Source organism: Sceloporus occidentalis, unplaced genomic scaffold, assembly GCF_023333645.1.
Source record: "Sceloporus occidentalis isolate IW3139 unplaced genomic scaffold, rSceOcc1.0.p SCAF_390, whole genome shotgun sequence".
Classification (NCBI taxonomy): domain Eukaryota; kingdom Metazoa; phylum Chordata; class Lepidosauria; order Squamata; family Phrynosomatidae; genus Sceloporus; species Sceloporus occidentalis.
The window spans coordinates 194502-213237 of NW_028317370.1; the positions used below are offsets into that span (position 1 = coordinate 194502).

The window sequence follows — 18736 nt, forward strand, 5'->3', positions numbered from 1 at the left end:
GTGGCAGTATGCAGCGCCGGCAGGTGGCAGTATGCGGTGGCGGGCGGGTGGCAGTATGCGGTGGCGGGCGGGTGGCAGTATGCGGTGGCAGTATGCGGTGGCGGGCGGGTGGCAGTATGCGGTGGCGGGCGGGTGGCAGTATGCGGTGGCGGGCGGGTGGTAGTATGCGGTGGCAGTTGGGTGGCAGTATGCAGGGCCAGTGGGTGGTAGTATGCGGTGCCGGCAGGTGGCAGTATGCAGGGCCAGTGGGTGGCAGTATGCGGTGGCAGTATGCAGGGCCAGTGGGTGGTAGTATGCAGGGCCAGTGGGTGGTAGTATGCGGTGGCAGTTGGGTGGCAGTATGCAGGGCCAGTGGGTGGTAGTATGCAGGGCCAGTGGGTGGCAGTTGGGTGGCAGTATGCGGTGCCGGCGGGTGGCAGTATGCAGGGCCAGTGGGTTGTAGTATGCGGTGCCGGCAGGTGGCAGTATGCAAGGCCGATGGGTGGTAGTATGCGGTGCCGGCGGGTGGCAGTATGCAGGGCCAGCTGGTGGCAGTAGGCAGCGCCGGCAGTTGGCAGTATGTACTCACTTTACGGTATAATAAAGAGGTACAATAAGTGCAGTCATATAATAAGTAGAGCAGTCATATCGATATTATAATGAGGGTAAAACACGGGAGGATATGGGGACACCGTGTAACTAACACACAAACTCACCTCAACACTAACAACCAGACACTCACTCTAACACTGAACACTTGCATACACTCTCCTCCTCCCTCTCCTTCTCTCCCTTCTCCCATTCACTAACTCTAGGATGACACTTGGCACTCTAACACCATACGCCAATTCACACTCACACTCACACCATTCACTGACACGCATGCTGCGGGGGAAGCAGTGGTGCTGGGAGTGATTTGCAGCAGGACGTAAAGCGAGTCTGTCCACTAGAGACTTTCCAGAAGCAAAAGAGTGGGTGAAGGGAACAATGGTGGAGGGGCAGCGACAGAGCTGTGTGGGGTCAGTACGGGAGTAGCAGAGGGGGCTGCGGGGCAGGATGGAGGGGCAGCGACAGAGCTGTGTGGGGTCAGTACGGGAGTAGCAGAGGGGGCTGCGGGGCAGGATGGAGGGGCAGCGACAGAGCTGTGTGGGGTCAGTACGGGAGTAGCAGAGGGGGCTGCAGGGCAGGATGGAGGGGCAGCGACAGAGCTGTGTGGGGTCAGTACAGGAGTAGCAGAGGGGGCTGCGGGGCAGGATGGAGGGGCAGTTACTCCTCTATATGTAATGTAATTAGGAGATGGTATGAGTCAGGTTTTTCCTCCCCTGTATATATATATATATATATATATATATATATATACAGTATACATGGTTATATAGCTGAGGACGGCCGCTCCGGCCTGCCAGCGCCTCACACACTTTGTGGCACGTTTAACGCCCGTCTGACTTCCTGCTCCTCCATTAAAGACGTGTTTAGTGATGAGTGACCTCGTTCTACCCCTGAGCCCCGAATATTATCTATCGAGTCACCGCAATTTCTGCCAAAAACCAAATGCTTTGATTTTCCATTCATTTTTTCACTTGCGGTCGGGGCACACCCCTTTTACCTATTTTGGGGGAATATGACCAGAGAAATGCTGTATGGGGTAATTTTAGCAAAGTGGGGATTTTACAGTTTTCCCAAATATTCTGAGGGGTAATTTGGTGGGGAATGGCACTTTTTGACCGAGAGCTTAAATTTTAATTGTAAACCATCTGCTTTTGGAAATGTACATTTCTGGTGAGTATTTGGCATACCTGGGAACTTCTCGGCTCCGGCTACCTGGGACGCGGCCAGGACTGCACAGTGACATCAGCGGGCGGTCCATACTGCGGTCAGCAGCAGTAGTAGTAGTAGTAGTAGGGGTAGTAGTAGGAGCAGCAGTAGTAGTAACAGTAGTAGTAGTAGGGGTAGTAGTAGGAGCAACAGTAGGAGTAGTAGGAGCAGAACAAGTAGTAGTAGTAGCAGTAGTGAGTAGCAGTTGTATGTGTGTAGTAGTGCATAACAACTATGTGCACATGCAGCAGTGTGTAGCAGGTTGTGCAGTAGGGTGCGCCAGTTGTGTGTGGTAGTAGTGTGTATGTATGTGTGTAGCATTTGTGTGTAGTAGTGTGCAGCGGTGTGTATGTGGTAGTTACAGATGTGTGTAGAAGTACTTTGTGCATATACATGTGTATCAGTGTGTGTGGTATTGTGTATGCAGTAGTTGTGTGTAGCAGTATCTGTGTGAAGATTGGTGTAGCAGTAGCGTCTATGTGTATCAGTGTGTATGTATCTGTGTAGTAGTAGTGTGTGTATAGTAGTATGCAGCAGTTGTGTGTGTGTTGTAGTATGTGTGTGTAGCAGTAGTGTGTGTGTGTAGTAGATGTGCGTGTAGTAGTGTACAGCAGTTGTGTGTATGTGTTGTAGTGTTTGTGTTGTAGTTGTGCATGTAGTAGTATGCAGCAGTTGTGTATATGTGTTGTGCGTTTAGTAGTGTGCAGCAGTTGTGTGTGTCTGTTGTAGTGTGTATGTATGTGTGTAGTAGTTGTGTGTATAGTAGTGTTCAGCAGTTGTGTGTGTGTTGTAGTGTGTGTAGTAGTTGTGCGTGTATTAGTGTGCAGCAGTAGTGTGTACATCTGTTGTAGTGTGTATGTATATGTGTAGTAGTTGTGTGTGTAGTAGTTGTGCGTGTAGTAGTGTGCAGCAGTTGTGTGTATGTGACGGCCGAGCCACACCGTCAGGAAGTGGCAGGGTGTGTGAGCAGCTGTGGCTGTGGAGCGACACTCTTCGTTGCACTCGTGCATGCGCGCAGCCTGCAGGATGGATACTCGGGGGAGGCTGCCCCTGGATATCTCTAGCAGGGACCCCCAGGATGACTTCGAGCTGATCCAGCGACTGGGGAGCGGGAGCTACGGGGAGGTCTATAAGGTGAGAGACCCCCAAAGCCAACCACACTGCCCCTGAGGAACGGGTTAATGGGATTACTTTTGAGATCTCCCTTTACTAACATGGGGAGCGAGCACTCTACTCACTGACTGCCACTCAATAAGTTTGCAAATCATGGTCCCCCACTGTGACTTTGTGTGAGAGAGGCTGCCACTCAGTGTGAGTGTCTGAGAGAGGCTGCCACTCAGTGTGAGTGTCTGAGAGAGGCTGCCGCTCAGTGTGAGTGTCTGAGAGAGGCTGCCACTCAGTGTGAGTGTCTGAGAGAGACTGCCACTCAGTGTGAGTGTCTGAGAGAGGCTGCCGCTCAGTGTGAGTGTCTGAGAGAGGCTGCCGCTCAGTGTGAGTGTCTGAGAGAGGCTGCCTCTCACTGTGAGTGAGAGAGGCTGTTGAGTGTGCGAGAGAGGCTGTCACTCATTGAGGGAGGATTGTTCCTGCAGCTGGGGATAAAATATATGACATTTCAGCTTATTCATGACATCATAGCAGCCCAGGCTTTGCATGACATCATGCGCCCCCCAGTAAGCGAATGTTTCCTAATAATTCTAATTGTGCTTATGGTCATCACCCTGTCGGCACCGGCCCCGTGAGTGGACCAGCTTCAAGCCCTTTGGCTATATCTGGCCCTCTGGATTAACATGGCCCCTGTGTCCCCAATAACTCTGACCCCCCTGGCTCCCAGCCTCGCTTTTTGTGCCCCAGAGCTCACTTCCTGTGGTTGCGCATGTAACAGGTGCATGCCGCATCCTCTGCGCTTCCTGTGACTGGCTCTCTGGGGTAACCCTTTCACTGCCAGACACCAGCACTCATTTAGAGAACAGCCCCAAAAATGTAGCCGAGACTCTCAGAGGGCCCTATCATATTCACAGATTCAGGGGTCCAAACTGCACCCCAGTCCCCAAATCTTTATTCATGACACAACGTACAGGCCGGGGGGCATTTGGAGTAGATGTAATATTTTTTGCAGCTCTGACTTCCTGCCCCGCTGCAGATTCGCACCCACCCCGGGGCTTCCCCTACTCGGCGGACGCAATGTCCTGTTTCACTCACTTTCTTTGTTCTGGTAATTAGCCCAGACACAACATTTAGTGGATAATGCCCCAGTGGTTATGCCAGCTGCCGCCCGGCACACAACGGGGCACTCAGCGATATGGACACGATATTCCTCTTCTCACAGGGAATCTGCCCCTTCTCACAGGGAATCTGCCCCTTCACTCAGGGAATCTGCCCCTTCACTCAGGGAATCTGCCCCTTCACTCAGGGAATCTGACCCTTCACCCAGGGAATCTGCCCCTTCACCCAGGGAATCTGCGCGTTACCCAGATACTCTGCCCCTTCTCACAATAAAAATACTTGTTGTTCTCAGAGGTGGGAGGTAGATATTTACTCATCGATTCACCTGCTGAATTCCTCCATTTTAGGCCAGAAATAAAGCGAGCGGAGACCTGGCAGCCGTGAAAGTCGTCAATAAGGAGACTGGTGAGTTCTGGACTTTGTGGCCCGCGTTTTTGGCCCCAGTGTTCGCATCCGCTCCTGGCTCTCATTGGGTGTACTGAATTTACACACAAACCCCTACAACATATATCACAATGAAATATTAATATAAAATTCCCCCGTATTATTTCCTGAGCCGCCATCTTGTTGCCCCGTTGCGGGGTTAAATCTCCCGTCGCCCTGAGATATCTGTGATAATAGCGTTACGGAGGGACCTGCGCGGCTGGAAACAACCTCTAGCGCTAGAGGCTCCTGCGCCGTCCGCTAAAACAACGCGGGGAGAGAACAGGAAGCGGCTTCCAACTTCCTGCTCGGGCTGACGGGAGAGAACAGGAAGTGGCTTCCAACTTCCTGCTCGGGCCGACCAATGGGATTCCGAGGTTCCGTCTGCACTGAAATTTATTAATCAGTGCGAACGGCATCAAAATCACAAATTCGGGGAAAATATACGTTTATACAGAAGGCCACGGCGTCTGGGAGACGGGTCGTATACACAGGTCGTGATACCCCTCACTGGGGCAATTACCATCAACGTTACCTCTAAGGAGAATACCACGTCACAAGCTGCCAAGTGTCCCTGTTTGGTCCTTCTTGGGCCTCAAACCCCTGTGCCCCTCTTTCCTGCCCTAATGCTCCTCTCTCATCCCTTAATTTGCCCACCCCCCGATATCCATCTCTCTTCTCCCCCCTCCCCTGATACCCCTCTCTTTCCTCTCCCCTCCCCTGATACCCCTCCCCCCCCCCCGATGCCCCTCTTTTCTAGGAGGTCAGAATGTTTGCGGGGTATGAGGGGATCGCAGGGTTCTACAGCCCTAAAAGCCCCGATAATGTGTATAGAAACAGCAGGAAACGGCTTTATAAACTAAATATAAAATAAATATTTTATTCTTGTAAACGCCCCACCCAGTTACAGAAACCACGCCCCCATGCACGCCTCTAACCGCCATAACCCTATAAAAAAACTGGCCCCCTTTGGCCATTTGCCCTATTAGGAATTAAATGAAAACAAAAAAAGATGATTTTTTTTATGTCGCTTCCCCTTTAAATAAAAAACATGCGCGACATTCACCAAAACCCCGCGTTGTTTGTAAATCTCACACAGACGAGGATTTTTCCATCATCCAGCAAGAGGTGCTGATGCTGAAAGGCTGCGCTCACCGGAACATCGTCGCCTACCACGGCAGCTACACCCGGTAACTCAGCGCGTTATCAGGACTGGTCAGACAGCGGTGGGTCTGTATGTAATGTAGGGGATGTGACTGCGTTATCAGGACTGGTCAGACAGCGGCGGGTCTGTATGTAATGTAGGGGGATGTGACCGGGTTATCAGGACTGGTCAGACAGCGGCGGGTCTGTATGTAATGTAGGGGATGTGACCGCGTTATCAGGACTGGTCAGACAGCGGCGGGTCTGTATGTAATGTAGGGGATATGACTGCGTTATCGGGACTGGTCAGACAGCGGCGGGTCTGTATGTAATGTAGGGGGTGTGACCGCGTTATCAGGACTGGTCAGACAGCGGCAGGTCTGTATGTAATGTAGGGGAGTTATCAGGACTGGTCAGACAGCGGCGGGTCTGTATGTAATGTAGGGGAGTTATCAGGACTGGTCAGACAGCGGCGGGTCTGTATGTAATGTAGGGGATGTGACCGCGTTATCAGGACTGGTCAGACAGCGGCGGGTCTGTATGTAATGTAGGGGATGTGACTGCGTTATCAGGACTGGTCAGACAGCGGCGGGTCTGTATGTAATGTAGGGGATATGACTGCGTTATCGGGACTGGTCAGACAGCGGCGGGTCTGTATGTAATGTAGGGGATGTGACTGCGTTATCAGGACTGGTCAGACAGCGGCGGGTCTGTATGTAATGTAGGGGATGTGACTGCGTTATCAGGACTGGTCAGACAGCGGCGGGTCTGTATGTAATGTAGGGGGTGTGACCGCGTTATCAGGACTGGTCAGACAGCGGCGGGTCTGTATGTAATGTAGGGGGTGTGACCGCGTTATCAGGACTGGTCAGACAGCGGCGGGTCTGTATGTAATGTAGGGGATGTGACTGCGTTATCAGGACTGGTCAGACAGCGGCGGGTCTGTATGTAATGTAGGGGGTGTGACCGCGTTATCAGGACTGGTCAGACAGCGGCGGGTCTGTATGTAATGTATTATCAGGACTGGTTTTATTTCCATAGGGTGAACAAGCTTTGGATCTGTATGGAGTACTGCGGGGGAGGGTCTCTCCAAGATGTATACCAAGGTATTTACTCCAGGATTGTTATTACCCCATGTAGGGGTAATGATTGTCTCTCTGTCCCCCAGACTTGTCCCGTTTAACCAAACCTCGGCTGTTATCGGTAAAGTCTCCCCGAGCTCCTCCATTTTCTGCTTTGTTCCCCCAGTGACCGGAGCGTTGTCAGAGCAACAGACGGCGTACGTGTGCAGAGAGACCCTACAGGTGAGAAACAGCCCCAGCCATACATTACACCTATACACAACCCTACACATTACCCCTATACACAACCCTACACATTACCCCTATACATAACCCTACACATTACCCCTATACACAACCCTACACATTACCCCTATACACAACCCTACACATTACCCCTATACACAACCCTACACATTACCCCTATACACAACCCTACACATTACCCCTATACACAACCCTACACATTACCCCTATACACAACCCTACACATTACCCCTATACACAACCCTACACATTACCCCTATACACAACCCTACACGTTACCCCTATACACAACCCTACACGTTACCCCTATACACAACCCTACACGTTACCCCTATACACAACCCTACACGTTACCCCTATACACAACCCTACACATTACCCCTATACATAACCCTACACATTACCCCTATACACAACCCTACTCGTTACCCCTATACATAACCCTACACATTACCCCTATACACAACCCTACTGTTACAGGGTCACCGTACCCAAGGCCGGGTACCCCTGTTTGAGGGCTGAGGAATCACCAGTCAGTCCCTCATACGGATCGCACTCAGCTATCCCCGGATCATCCAGACCACCATTCGTAGCAAACCAAGAAGAACTCTCTTTATTACAAACACACAGAACTTATATACAATCTCAATGCAATGTGTACCGAACCCAACCCCCAATCCCATCAGCCACATCCCATCACAAATCCCATCAGTATACAGGGGATGTATCAGGTGAGGGGATTACAGAATACAATGGGTTCCCCCACCTGTGTTATCCCCCTGTAGTGCGGGGGCCGTCTGGGCAGACAGGGCTGTGTTGGCTGATTAAGAGCCCCAGCCAGATTATAGGATCGTCTCTTTGAAGGCTGGAGCTGAAGCCACATCAGTCTCTGGGCCGGTTACACAATAAACACAATATAATATATTACCGGGTCACGGTATACGGAACCGGACACAAAAGTGCTCCGTGACCCGGCTAAACTTCATATGACACATGAGCCAGCTAGCCTGGCCCTGTCACACCTACACGTTACCCCTATACACAACCCTACACGTTACCCCTATACACAACCCTACACATTACCCCTATACACAACCCTACACATTACCCCTATACACAACCCTACACATTACCCCTATACACAACCCTACACATTACCCCTATACATAACCCTACACATTACCCCTATACATAACCCTACACATTACCCCATACACAACCCTACTCGTTACCCCTATACATAACCCTACACATTACCCCTATACACAACCCTACTCGTTACCCCTATACACAACCCTACACGTTACCCCTATACACAACCCTACACGTTACCCCTATACACAACCCTACACGTTACCCCTATACACAACCCTACACGTTACCCCTATACACAACCCTACACGTTACCCCTATACACAACCCTACACGTTACCCCTATACACAACCCTACACGTTACCCCTATACACAACCCTACACGTTACCCCTATACACAACCCTACACGTTACCCCTATACACAACCCTACACGTTACCCCTATACACAACCCTACACGTTACCCCTATACACAACCCTACTCGTTACCCCTATACACAACCCTACACATTACCCCTATACACAACCCTACACGTTACCCCTATACACAACCCTACACATTACCCCTATACACAACCCTACACGTTACCCCTATACACAACCCTACACGTTACCCCTATACACAACCCTACACGTTACCCCTATACATAACCCTACACGTTACCCCTATACACAACCCTACACGTTACCCCTATACACAACCCTACACGTTACCCCTATACACAACCCTACACGTTACCCCTATACACAACCCTACACGTTACCCCTATACACAACCCTACACGTTACCCCTATACACAACCCTACACGTTACCCCTATACACAACCCTACACGTTACCCCTATACACAACCCTACACGTTACCCCTATACACAACCCTACACGTTACCCCTATACACAACCCTACACGTTACCCCTATACACAACCCTAACCCTACATATTAACCCCATAGATAGCGCGTGCAAAACCACCAGCCGCTGGTACTTGAACATGCTGCAAACATACATACAATCAGTGTACATACACACGTATGCCTCCATACATTAACCCTCTCCTGCCTCTACACACAGGGCCTCTCCTACCTACACAACCAGGGAAAGATCCACAGAGACATTAAGGTAGGTAACTGCCCCTGTACTTACCCCCCGAACGACCTCTGTCTATACCTTATCACGTTTACCTGCGATGAGTAGATTGCAAGCTCTCTGCTCGAGCCTCATCACACCTTTTGTTTTTCCAGGGGGCAAACATCCTTCTGAATGACCAGGGCGACGTCAAAGTCGGTGAGCGTCCTAACAGCGACATAGGAATATATTACCCCCCGTGACACGCTGCTATGCCCTGTTACCCCCCGTGACACGCTGCTATGCCCTGTTACCTCTCGTGACACCCTGCTATGTCCTGTTACCTCTCGTGACACCCTGCTATGTCCTGTTACCCCCCGTGACACGCTGCTATGCCCTGTTACCCCCCGTGACACCCTGCTATGTCCTGTTACCCCCCGTGACACGCTGCTATGCCCTGTTACCCCCCGTGACACCCTGCTATGTCCTGTTACCCCCATGACACGCTGCTATGCCCTGTTACCCCCCGTGACACGCTGCTATGCCCTGTTACCCCTGTGACACCCTATGACACCCTGCTGTGGCTGGTGACCCCCTGCTGTGCCCTGAGAAACCCCGCTATGCCCTGTGACAGCCTGCTGTGCTGTTTGCCCCCCTATGATGCCCCCTTTGCCCCATGACCCCCCCGCTATGCTCTGTGACCGCCATGACACGGACTTTCTCTCTCTCTTTGCAGCGGATTTTGGGATCTCTGCGCAGCTCACGGCCACTTTTGCCAGGAGGAATTCCTTCATTGGTACCCCTTACTGGTAACGCACTCGGAGCCGGGAGCGCACTCAGAGCCGGGGCGGGAGCGCACTCAGAGCCGGGAGCGCACTCAGAGCCTGGGCGGGAGCGCATTCATAGCCGGGAGCGTACTCCGAGCCGGGGCGGGAGCGCACACAGAGCCGGGGCGGGAGCGTACTCAGAGCCGGGAGCCGCACTCGGAGCCGGGGCGGGAGCGCACTCAGAGCCGGGAGCCGAACTCAGAGCTGGGGCGGGAGCGCACTCGGAGCTGGGACGGGAGCGCACTCAGAGTCGGGGCAGGAGGGTCCTTTCCACAAGCCTTTGGCCGCAGAGCTTACACTCTTGCCTTTCAGGATGGCGCCAGAGGTGGCCGCGGTGGAGCTGAAGGGGGGATATACTGAGGTCTGCGACATCTGGTCTCTGGGAATCACGGCCATCGAGCTGACGGAGCTGCAGCCCCCCATGTTCCACGTGCACCCTTTGCGGTGAGTGTCGGGGGTAACAGCCGGGGACCTCCGCTCCTGAGAGTGCTGGGAGTCTCCTATAAGTCCGCCCTGCCACTAAAACCCACGCCACCAATTTTAAACTCTCATAATAACATAAAAAAAGAGGAACCTCAAAAAGACCCAGGGAGAAATCTGCCCTTTATTACCCCTCCGGGGCAGTTTTGGAGTTTTATCACTTATTTTGCCTTCTTCCGGTGCTTTAATGACACGTGACGGCAGCTGGACACACGTGGACGCATGTTACGCTCTTACATGTTGCGTGTTTCCAGCCGGTGGCCGCGTGATAGAGGACAGGACTGGCCGGGCGAGCGCGGTGGAGGTATCGGGGGGAACCTGAGGGCCAGTGTGGAGTCCATAGGTAACCGTGGAACATCATACAATCCGTGTACCACAATCAGGGGCTAATAAATAAAAGCTGTGTGATCATGTGACTCACAGACAGGGCATTGAGAGGTTGAAGTCCCAGGTTGCCATAGCAGCAGAAATGAAAGTTTCCTCACACCCTTCTGAGTTCAGGCTCCGGTGGGTACGAGGACTGCCACTAATGCCCCCTTTTGCTGCAGGGTTCTCTTCTTGATGTCAAAGAGCGGCTACCAGCCCCCCAAACTGAAGGACAAGTCCAAATGGTGAGTATAAAGTGTATTCACGTACATTTCTGCCACGGCCTTAAACCAAACCTCGGCCGGCCACGTGGGAGGACGGCCAATTAGAACAAAAAACCTAAAACTGGCAGAAAAAAGCAAATATTTGTAATAGCCAATCAGAACAGCGCATGCACGCCACGAGGACGCACTGAGAGACCCCCTCACCGCCGGTCCGGTAACAGCCCCTCTGCCGTCTATAACCTCTTGGAAATTAGTGCTGGGGGTTGTGTTGCCCCAGAGAGGAGGCAGCCACGGGGGCTTGTACTGCGGCCCCCAGGAATCTCAAGGTTGGGGTCAGGCTGGGGGTCTCTGTCTGTGCTGGGGGGCCGTGTGTGTGTGTGGGAGGCATGTGTGGGGTTAATATGTATTTGTGGGGTTAATGTGGAGCCTCTTGTTTTCAGGTCTGCCAGTTTTCACAACTTTGTCAAAGTGGCATTAACAAAAAATGCCAAGAAGAGACCCAGCGCCTCCAAACTGCTGACTGTGAGTCCTGGGAGTGGGGGCTGACTGGTGATTCCTCAGCCCTCAAACAGGGGTACCCAGCCTTGGGTACGGTGACCCTGTAACAGGGCTCGGGACACCTTCTGGCCTCAGACACTCACGGTTATATATATAGGGGCAGGGGATGACGTATTAAGGGGTTAGCATGAGTTTGCGTGTCGGTGTACGTTGTTAGTGTGGATCAGCAAACACAGCGTGCCATTGGAACCCAGGAGTGATGGGAGTGATAAAGGGCCATTGGAACCCAGGAGTGATGGGAGTGATAAAGGGCCATTGGAGCACAGGAGCGATGGGAGTGATAAAGGGCTATTGGAACACAGGAGTGATGGGAGTGATAAAGGGCCATTGGAACCCAGGAGTGATGGGAGTGATAAAGGGCCATTGGCACACAGGAGTGATGGGAGTGATAAAGGGCCGTTGGAACACAGGAGTGATGGGAGTGATAAAGGGCCGTTGGAACACAGGAGTGATGGGAGTGATAAAGGGCCGTTGGAACACAGGAGTGATGGGAGTGATAAAGGGCCATTGGAACACAGGAGTGATGGGAGTGATAAAGGGCTATTGGAACACAGGAGTGATGGGAGTGATAAAGGGCCATTGGAACACAGGAGTGATGGGAGTGATAAAGGGCCATTGGAACACAGGAGTGATGGGAGTGATAAAGGGCCATTGGAACACAGGAGTGTTCCGGGGGCAGTAACCGCAGGGAAGGGTATTTCAGACGGGGGTCCTGACCTCTCCCCGATCTCCCCCCAGCACCAGTTCGTGGCCCAGTGTGGACTCTCTGCCAGCCTCACGCAGGAGCTGCTGGAGAAGCTGAGAAACCCAGAGAAGCAGAAAGACGGCCCAGACGGACAGGAGGACGACGAGTACGAGGTCAGAATCCCTGGGGCCACGTCTGCCCCTGTACACAATGGATTGTCCCAGGGGGTGGGGGGCAAAAAAGAGGGTAATCCCATCTGGACCCTATTACTAAATAATAAAAATACATCTCTTCTTATTTTTTACGTTTTCCCTGTGATTTCGGGTCCCAGAATGTTCTGCAATTTATCTATTTATTTATCTATTTCTGATATGAATTTTAATTAATTAATTTATGAGATAATTTATATTATTTTTGGTATTTAATGAAGTAATGTTATTATTATTATTGTTGTTATTGTTATTATTGTTATTGTTATTATTATTGTTATCATTATTATTGTTATTGTTGTTGTTGTTATTATAATTATTATTGTTGTTATTATTGTTATTGTTGTTATTGTTATTATTATTATTATTGTTATTATATTATTATTATTGTTATCATTATTATTGTTATTGTTGTTGTTGTTATTATTATTATTATTGTTGTTATTATTGTTATTGTTATTATTATTATTGTTATTATTATTATTATTATTATTATTGTTATTATATTATTATTATTGTTATTATATTATTATTATTATTGATATTATTATTATTATTATTGTTGTTATTATTATTATTCTCTGGACGACCTCCATCCCCTCCAGATCCAGCCCACCTTTTCCCGCATCGTCTCAAAGAACCTCCACTCCAAAGCCCGGCGCTCGGCCTCCGACATCCAGCGTACGTACCGGCGGGGTCAGGGTGGGTTTGGGGGTGACGTGCGGGACCCCAATAATGCCTTTGTGTCCCATCTCTCTGCAGTGCGTCAGATCAATTTCGATCGATTAGCCGTAGCGGATGAGTACGGATCAGTACCGGTAATAATGTATTCCCCCGCCCTTCTTAGTGAATAACGAGTATTATTAGATCAGTGAGATGTACCTGTGATGTCATACTGATGTCATACTGTGTGTCAAAACCGTATTAATCCCCAGAAAAAAATGGCAGATGCTGAAAAAGATGAAGGTCGTCTGAACCCCTGCAGTAGGTGAGTGGGATGAAGCTGCGATGCCCCACCTGCCCCGGATAAGGGGTAAAACTGAGGCGAGGGACTGACCGGACCCCGAAATCATTAACGGTTATTAATCTCACAGGAGCGACGACAACTTCTGCTCCGATGAAGATGACGACGATGATTACGACGATGTCGACATGTAAGTTCGGGAGGTTTTGGTGCCGGCGCAGCAGTGGCCATGTACAAATATTCAGGGGTATTAGAAGGGGCAGAAGCACCTCTCTCTACTAATGCCCCTCACTATGCACCCCTGGTGTTAATGGTATGACGTTTGCGTTCCCGGCAGCCCAAGTTCTGCAGGTGACGCCGGCAGCGAGATGTCGCCGGATCAGGAAGCCCCTCCCCCTCTACCTCCCAAGGTGAGGCAAACCCCGCCCCCCACATTTAGGGTTCACCTGTCGCCCCGTCATTTACTGTCCCCGCGTCGTCTGTCCGCAGCCCAGATTCCGCGCCTCCTCTGCCGAAACCAACGCTCGGCCGAACAGGCTCCACGTGCCCCCCGCTCTCGTGCGATGCTCCAGCGGTCCGAATGTCCCGAGGAATCCGGGGAAGGTCTGGCCGGAGTGCGTCGGGAACCCGCTGACCACCGCCAACTCCGGTGAGAGGGGCAGATAAGGTGGGGGGGTAGGGTTGTGGGGGTATTTAATTACTGATGGATCAGGCACACACAGCTATGCACAACCAGCTTTTAGACAGGGGTAAATGGCAGAGGTTGGGGTGAGAAGGGTCAGGGTTGGGGTGTGAAGCGGGACCCCAAGATAAAGCCCCTCCCTTTTCTTTCAGAGCCGTCCCTCTTGTTACATCACCTCCCGGGCCCCCCGAGTCTGCCCCCCAAACAGAGGAAGAATCAGGTAAAACTACCTGCGCGATTCCACTTCAGGTGAAGGTTGTTGAGCGGGAGAGGCCAGGCCTGGACCGGCCACCGGGCACACCGGGCACACCGGGCACACGCGGCTGGATGAGCTCCAAGCTCTCCGGCAAACTTCTGCTTTGGTGAATAGACCTCTCATTGAGCACAAAGAGGAGATCTGCTTCCTGGGATCTGTCCGTGGTTCTGAATCCAGTGTTGTGGATCTGCCCGTGGATCAGTTTCCTGGGATCTGCCCGTGGTTCTGAATCCAGTGTTGTGGATCTATCTGTGGATCTGTTTCCTGGGATCTGTCCGTGGTTCTGAATCCAGTGTTGTGGATCTCTCCGTGGATCTGTTTCCTGGGATCTCTCCGTGGATCAGTTTCCTGGGATCTGTCCGTGGTTCTGAATCCAGTGTTGCGGATCTGCCCGTGGATCTGTTTCCTGGGATCTGTCCGTGGTTCTGAATCCAGTGTTGTGGATCTCTCCGTGGATCTGTTTCCTGGGATCTCTCCGTGGATCAGTTTCCTGGGATCTGTCCGTGGTTCTGAATCCAGTGTTGCGGATCTGCCCGTGGATCAGTTTCCTGGGATCTGTTGGAGATTCTGACTTCTTAGATTTTTTTTTTATCTTTCTAGAAAAAAATCCGGTTCCGAAAGATCTTTAATGGATGCCCCCTGAAAATCCACTCGGCAACCTGCTGGAACGACCCCACATCAAAAAGTAGGTGCCACCCCAAAACGTGCCCCCCGCCCCACGGCCCCACAGGACAGGTGGCTGGGACCTTACGGTGTGTGTTTCAGATACGCACATTATCCTGGGAGCCGAGGAAGGGATCTTCACCCTGAACAGAGCGGAGACTCGCGCCTCCCTGGAACTGGTGAGTTTACCCTTATACATGACCCGGGGCCCCGAACACTTCTGCTCCACGATCCGTGACCCCTAGAGGAGGCGTGTCCACGTCTCTCAAATATGGCGGCACCCGGCAGTCCCAAAGAGATCCCAATAACAGCAGAATTATTATTTTATTCTGACCCCCAGCCGCTGGGCTTTACTCTCTACGAATCCTACATTTCACACAAGAACGTTTTTACCGTAGTTTAGTAAATTTGTGTTTTTGTGGGGGATTCGCGATTCCTTTATTTTTCAGGGAGATGAATAATGGATTCCGGATATTTTTTGGGGGGGGTTCTAGGTTTAGGAGGTGTGGGAGGTTTTTGGAGCGGCCGAGGATTACTAGTTTATTCCCCCCCCCCCCCAACTGAATGTCCAGAAGCTGAATAGCCATTAAAAGCCTTCACTTAATGGCCAGTGGCAAAAATCGAGCACCCGTGGCCATTATGGCTCCACAACACCTAAAATACCCCGGACCCCCGAGGCCCTCTCCTTCTGGGCAGCAGCCGCGTATTCTGTGCCTCGGCCTCCGATGATGGATTCTTCTTCCGTTTCCCTTCCTAGCTCTTCCCCGGCCGCACGACGTGGATTTATTCCATAAACGACGTTCTAATGTCGGTTTCCGGTAAGAAAAAAGGACTGGGGGGCCACCCAACGTCCACCGCCCCGCGAGCGTTAACTCACCGCCTCCTCCCTCCATCTGCCCCAGGTAAAGCCTCACACCTGTACTCACACGATCTCTTGGCTTTGCACGAGGAGTCTCGGAAGGAGCCACGGCTGGTCCACATCCCCACGCACAGACTACTGCTCAGGTACACTAAGGGGCCACGAGGAGATGGAGCCGCGTTGAACGCGGCGGGAGGGGGCTTCAAAATGGGAATGGAGACCAGGCGTTGGTCCATGATGAACAGGGCTCAGCACTGGGGGGTGACAGGGAGGCTGGTGGGCCGGACACCATGGAGATGGGAAGCGGCCATGTCTGTGATGGGGTACGGGAATAGGGGGCAAATTGGGGCAGGTTAAGCAAGACCCTGAATTTTACTCCCCCCCCCTCAGGAGGAAATCTATATCCAGCAAGGTCCCCGACACGAAGGGCTGTAAGAAGTGCTGCGTGGGTGAGTCCCTCCACGGCCGCGGGGGCCGCTGCTTTACGTTCTCTCGTCTCCTTGTTCACGGCCTCCGTTTACCCCCCGTTGTCCCTCCGAGTTTGCCCCGTGAGCTCCTCTCCCGCCATCTTTAATTCTGTATTCTCCCCCCATTTCTCCTCCTCAGCTCACAATGCGTCGAGTGACCGGCGCTTTCTGTGCGTGGCGTTCCAGAGCAGCGTCCTCCTCCTCGAGTGGTACCAACCCCTCCAGAAGTTCATGCTACTCAAGGTAATGGCTTCTGTCCCACCGCAGTCTCCAGAATCCCATTTCTACCCCACACAGCCATAACTGCCCCAAACAGGCGCCGTTAACGGAAACCTGCGCCGAGCTTGTGGTGTTTTTGTGATATTTTGTGTCGTTTTTTTGTGATATTTTGTGTCGTTGTCGGCTCTTCATTCTGTCGCCTTTCCTTCCAGCAATTCGACTTCCCCCTGCCCTGCCCCCTGGGGCTGTTCCAGACGCTGGTGATACCCGGGGAGCAGTACCCGCTGGTGTGTATCGGGGCCAAGAAATGCCCCTCCCCAGGCACCGGCGTCCTCTTCCAGACGATCAACCTGAATTCTCTGACCTCCTGGTTCACGGACTCCGGGGCAGGTGAGAAACACGCGTGTAAGAGTGCATACGTGTTCATGTCTGTCTGTTACATGTCGTTAGCGTGTCGGTATCACCGCATATTCTGCGTATTCACCTGTTCTCAGACAGCACGTGTCCGGGACCCGTCCAGGTGATACAGACAGCCGGTGACAGGGCTTTGGTGCTGGCAAACAGTAAGAGAGCGACCCCCCAGCCTCACTCCCTCTCTGATTCTCTGGACCCTCGACGTAACGCGGCCTCCCCCTCCGACGCACACAGCCCCCCCTCCCTGCTACTTTTGACCCCGAGCCTCACTCAGCCCTCCTTTCTTCTGCTTCTGGCCCTTCAGCCTCTCTATAAGCTGATCCTGGCCCCCAGCCTCACTCAGCCCCTCTTTCTGCTCCTTGCAGCCTCACTCAGCCTCTTTCTGCTTGTGGGGTCTCCTGACCTCACTGTTTTTATGCTTCTTGCAGATACACTAAACTTTGTGGACCTCCGTGGAGAGCCCGTCCCGCCGTGGCCCGTCCCCGAGGTGTCTTTCACTTTCCCCGTGGAATCTGTAGGTGAGACGTGTACCTCGGGTCTGTTGTAATCTACCACCGGGGGCAGAATACCATGTACCCCACCATGTACCCCACCATGTACCCCACCATGTACCCCACGGGAATTCGTTTCTGATTGATTCGGGGGAGCTGTGTGAGAGCCGAGGGGCCGCTCTCTAACGAGAGGCTGTTCATTGCAGTTATTTCAGGGGACAGTATCCTCGTTTTCGGGAAGGAAAGCTTTCAGGTGCTGAGTACGACGTCTGCAGAGGTGAGTAAATCCGTGGGACTCCGCGTGCCGACCGGACGCACAGGACACGAGGAACCGGCCAACCCAACCCAATATGGCCGACACCGGTCTCCAACCCGCCATAAAATACAATCAATATTATTAATGGGAACCGCTTACACCGGGTCTTACCCCCCATGGTTTGGGGAGGACATTCTGTGGCAGTGGTGGGGACCCCATTTCAGTCGGACGTAATGGTGGAGCCATCACTGGGGTCAACGGTCTCCAAAGGTAGTTACCTGACACTGGGGACGTAAGGAGGGAGGAATAAATACTGTGAGGGGGGCAATAGCAGGAGTAGTACGAGCACTCACTCGTCACCAGGTTCCTTCCGCCTTGGGGTTAGATGGGAAGACAGTAACCAGGCAGGGGACGGGGCCGGGGGCAAATTAAAGGCCTTTACCGCCGCAGGTGGCTTCTTGTAAGTCTGACGCCATCCCAGTGAACAAAACATTGAGCGCTCTTTCCTCCCTCGTGCAGGTCGTAGGCGAGTGCAGCGATCGATCCTACCGCCTCTTATCCTCCGACAGGTGAAGTCTCTTCTGACGGCCCCCGTATAGATTAAAGCGCCGATTCCCTACATCAGTCTACAGAACACTATTACTCCTTTTCTCCTTCTACGCTCCTCATTATTTGGGCTCATTTTTGGGCTCTCTCTACGCTCCTCATTATTTGGGCTCCCTCTATGCTCCTCATTATTGGGGCTCCCTTTTCTCCCTCTACGCTCCTCATTATTTGTGCTCCTTTTTGGGCTCCCTCTACGCTCCTCATTATTTGGGCTCCCTCTACGCTCCTCATTATTGGGGCTCCCTTTTCTCCCTCTACGCTCCTCATTATTTGTGCTCCTTTTTGGCCTCCCTCTACGCTCCTCATTATTTGTGCTCCTTTTTGGGCTCCCTCTACGCTCCTTATTATTGGGGCTCCCTTTTCTCCCTCTACGCTCCTCATTATTTGTGCTCCTTTTTGGCCTCCCTCTACGCTCCTCATTATTTGTGCTCCTTTTTGGGC

At 52.1% G+C, this 18736-nt stretch overlaps 1 protein-coding gene across 1 annotated transcript; it reads left to right on the forward strand.

The window, feature by feature from the left end:
- The first annotated feature begins 2820 nt into the window (after positions 1 to 2820).
- On the forward strand, positions 2821 to 18288 carry LOC149273251 (mitogen-activated protein kinase kinase kinase kinase 1-like). Its single transcript, XM_089506563.1, has 28 exons — positions 2821 to 2928; positions 4365 to 4422; positions 5540 to 5630; positions 6625 to 6689; positions 6832 to 6887; positions 9076 to 9123; positions 9246 to 9288; positions 9806 to 9878; positions 10209 to 10340; positions 10925 to 10987; positions 11407 to 11488; positions 12263 to 12382; positions 13024 to 13236; positions 13354 to 13406; positions 13513 to 13572; positions 13720 to 13792; positions 13872 to 14031; positions 14217 to 14284; positions 14921 to 15005; positions 15086 to 15162; positions 15741 to 15801; positions 15886 to 15988; positions 16233 to 16291; positions 16449 to 16552; positions 16741 to 16918; positions 17023 to 17091; positions 17371 to 17460; positions 18209 to 18288. The coding sequence occupies exons 1-28, from the start codon at positions 2821 to 2823 to the stop codon at positions 18286 to 18288; spliced, it is 2472 nt and encodes an 823-aa protein (XP_089362689.1).
- Positions 18289 to 18736: the final 448 nt, after the last annotated feature.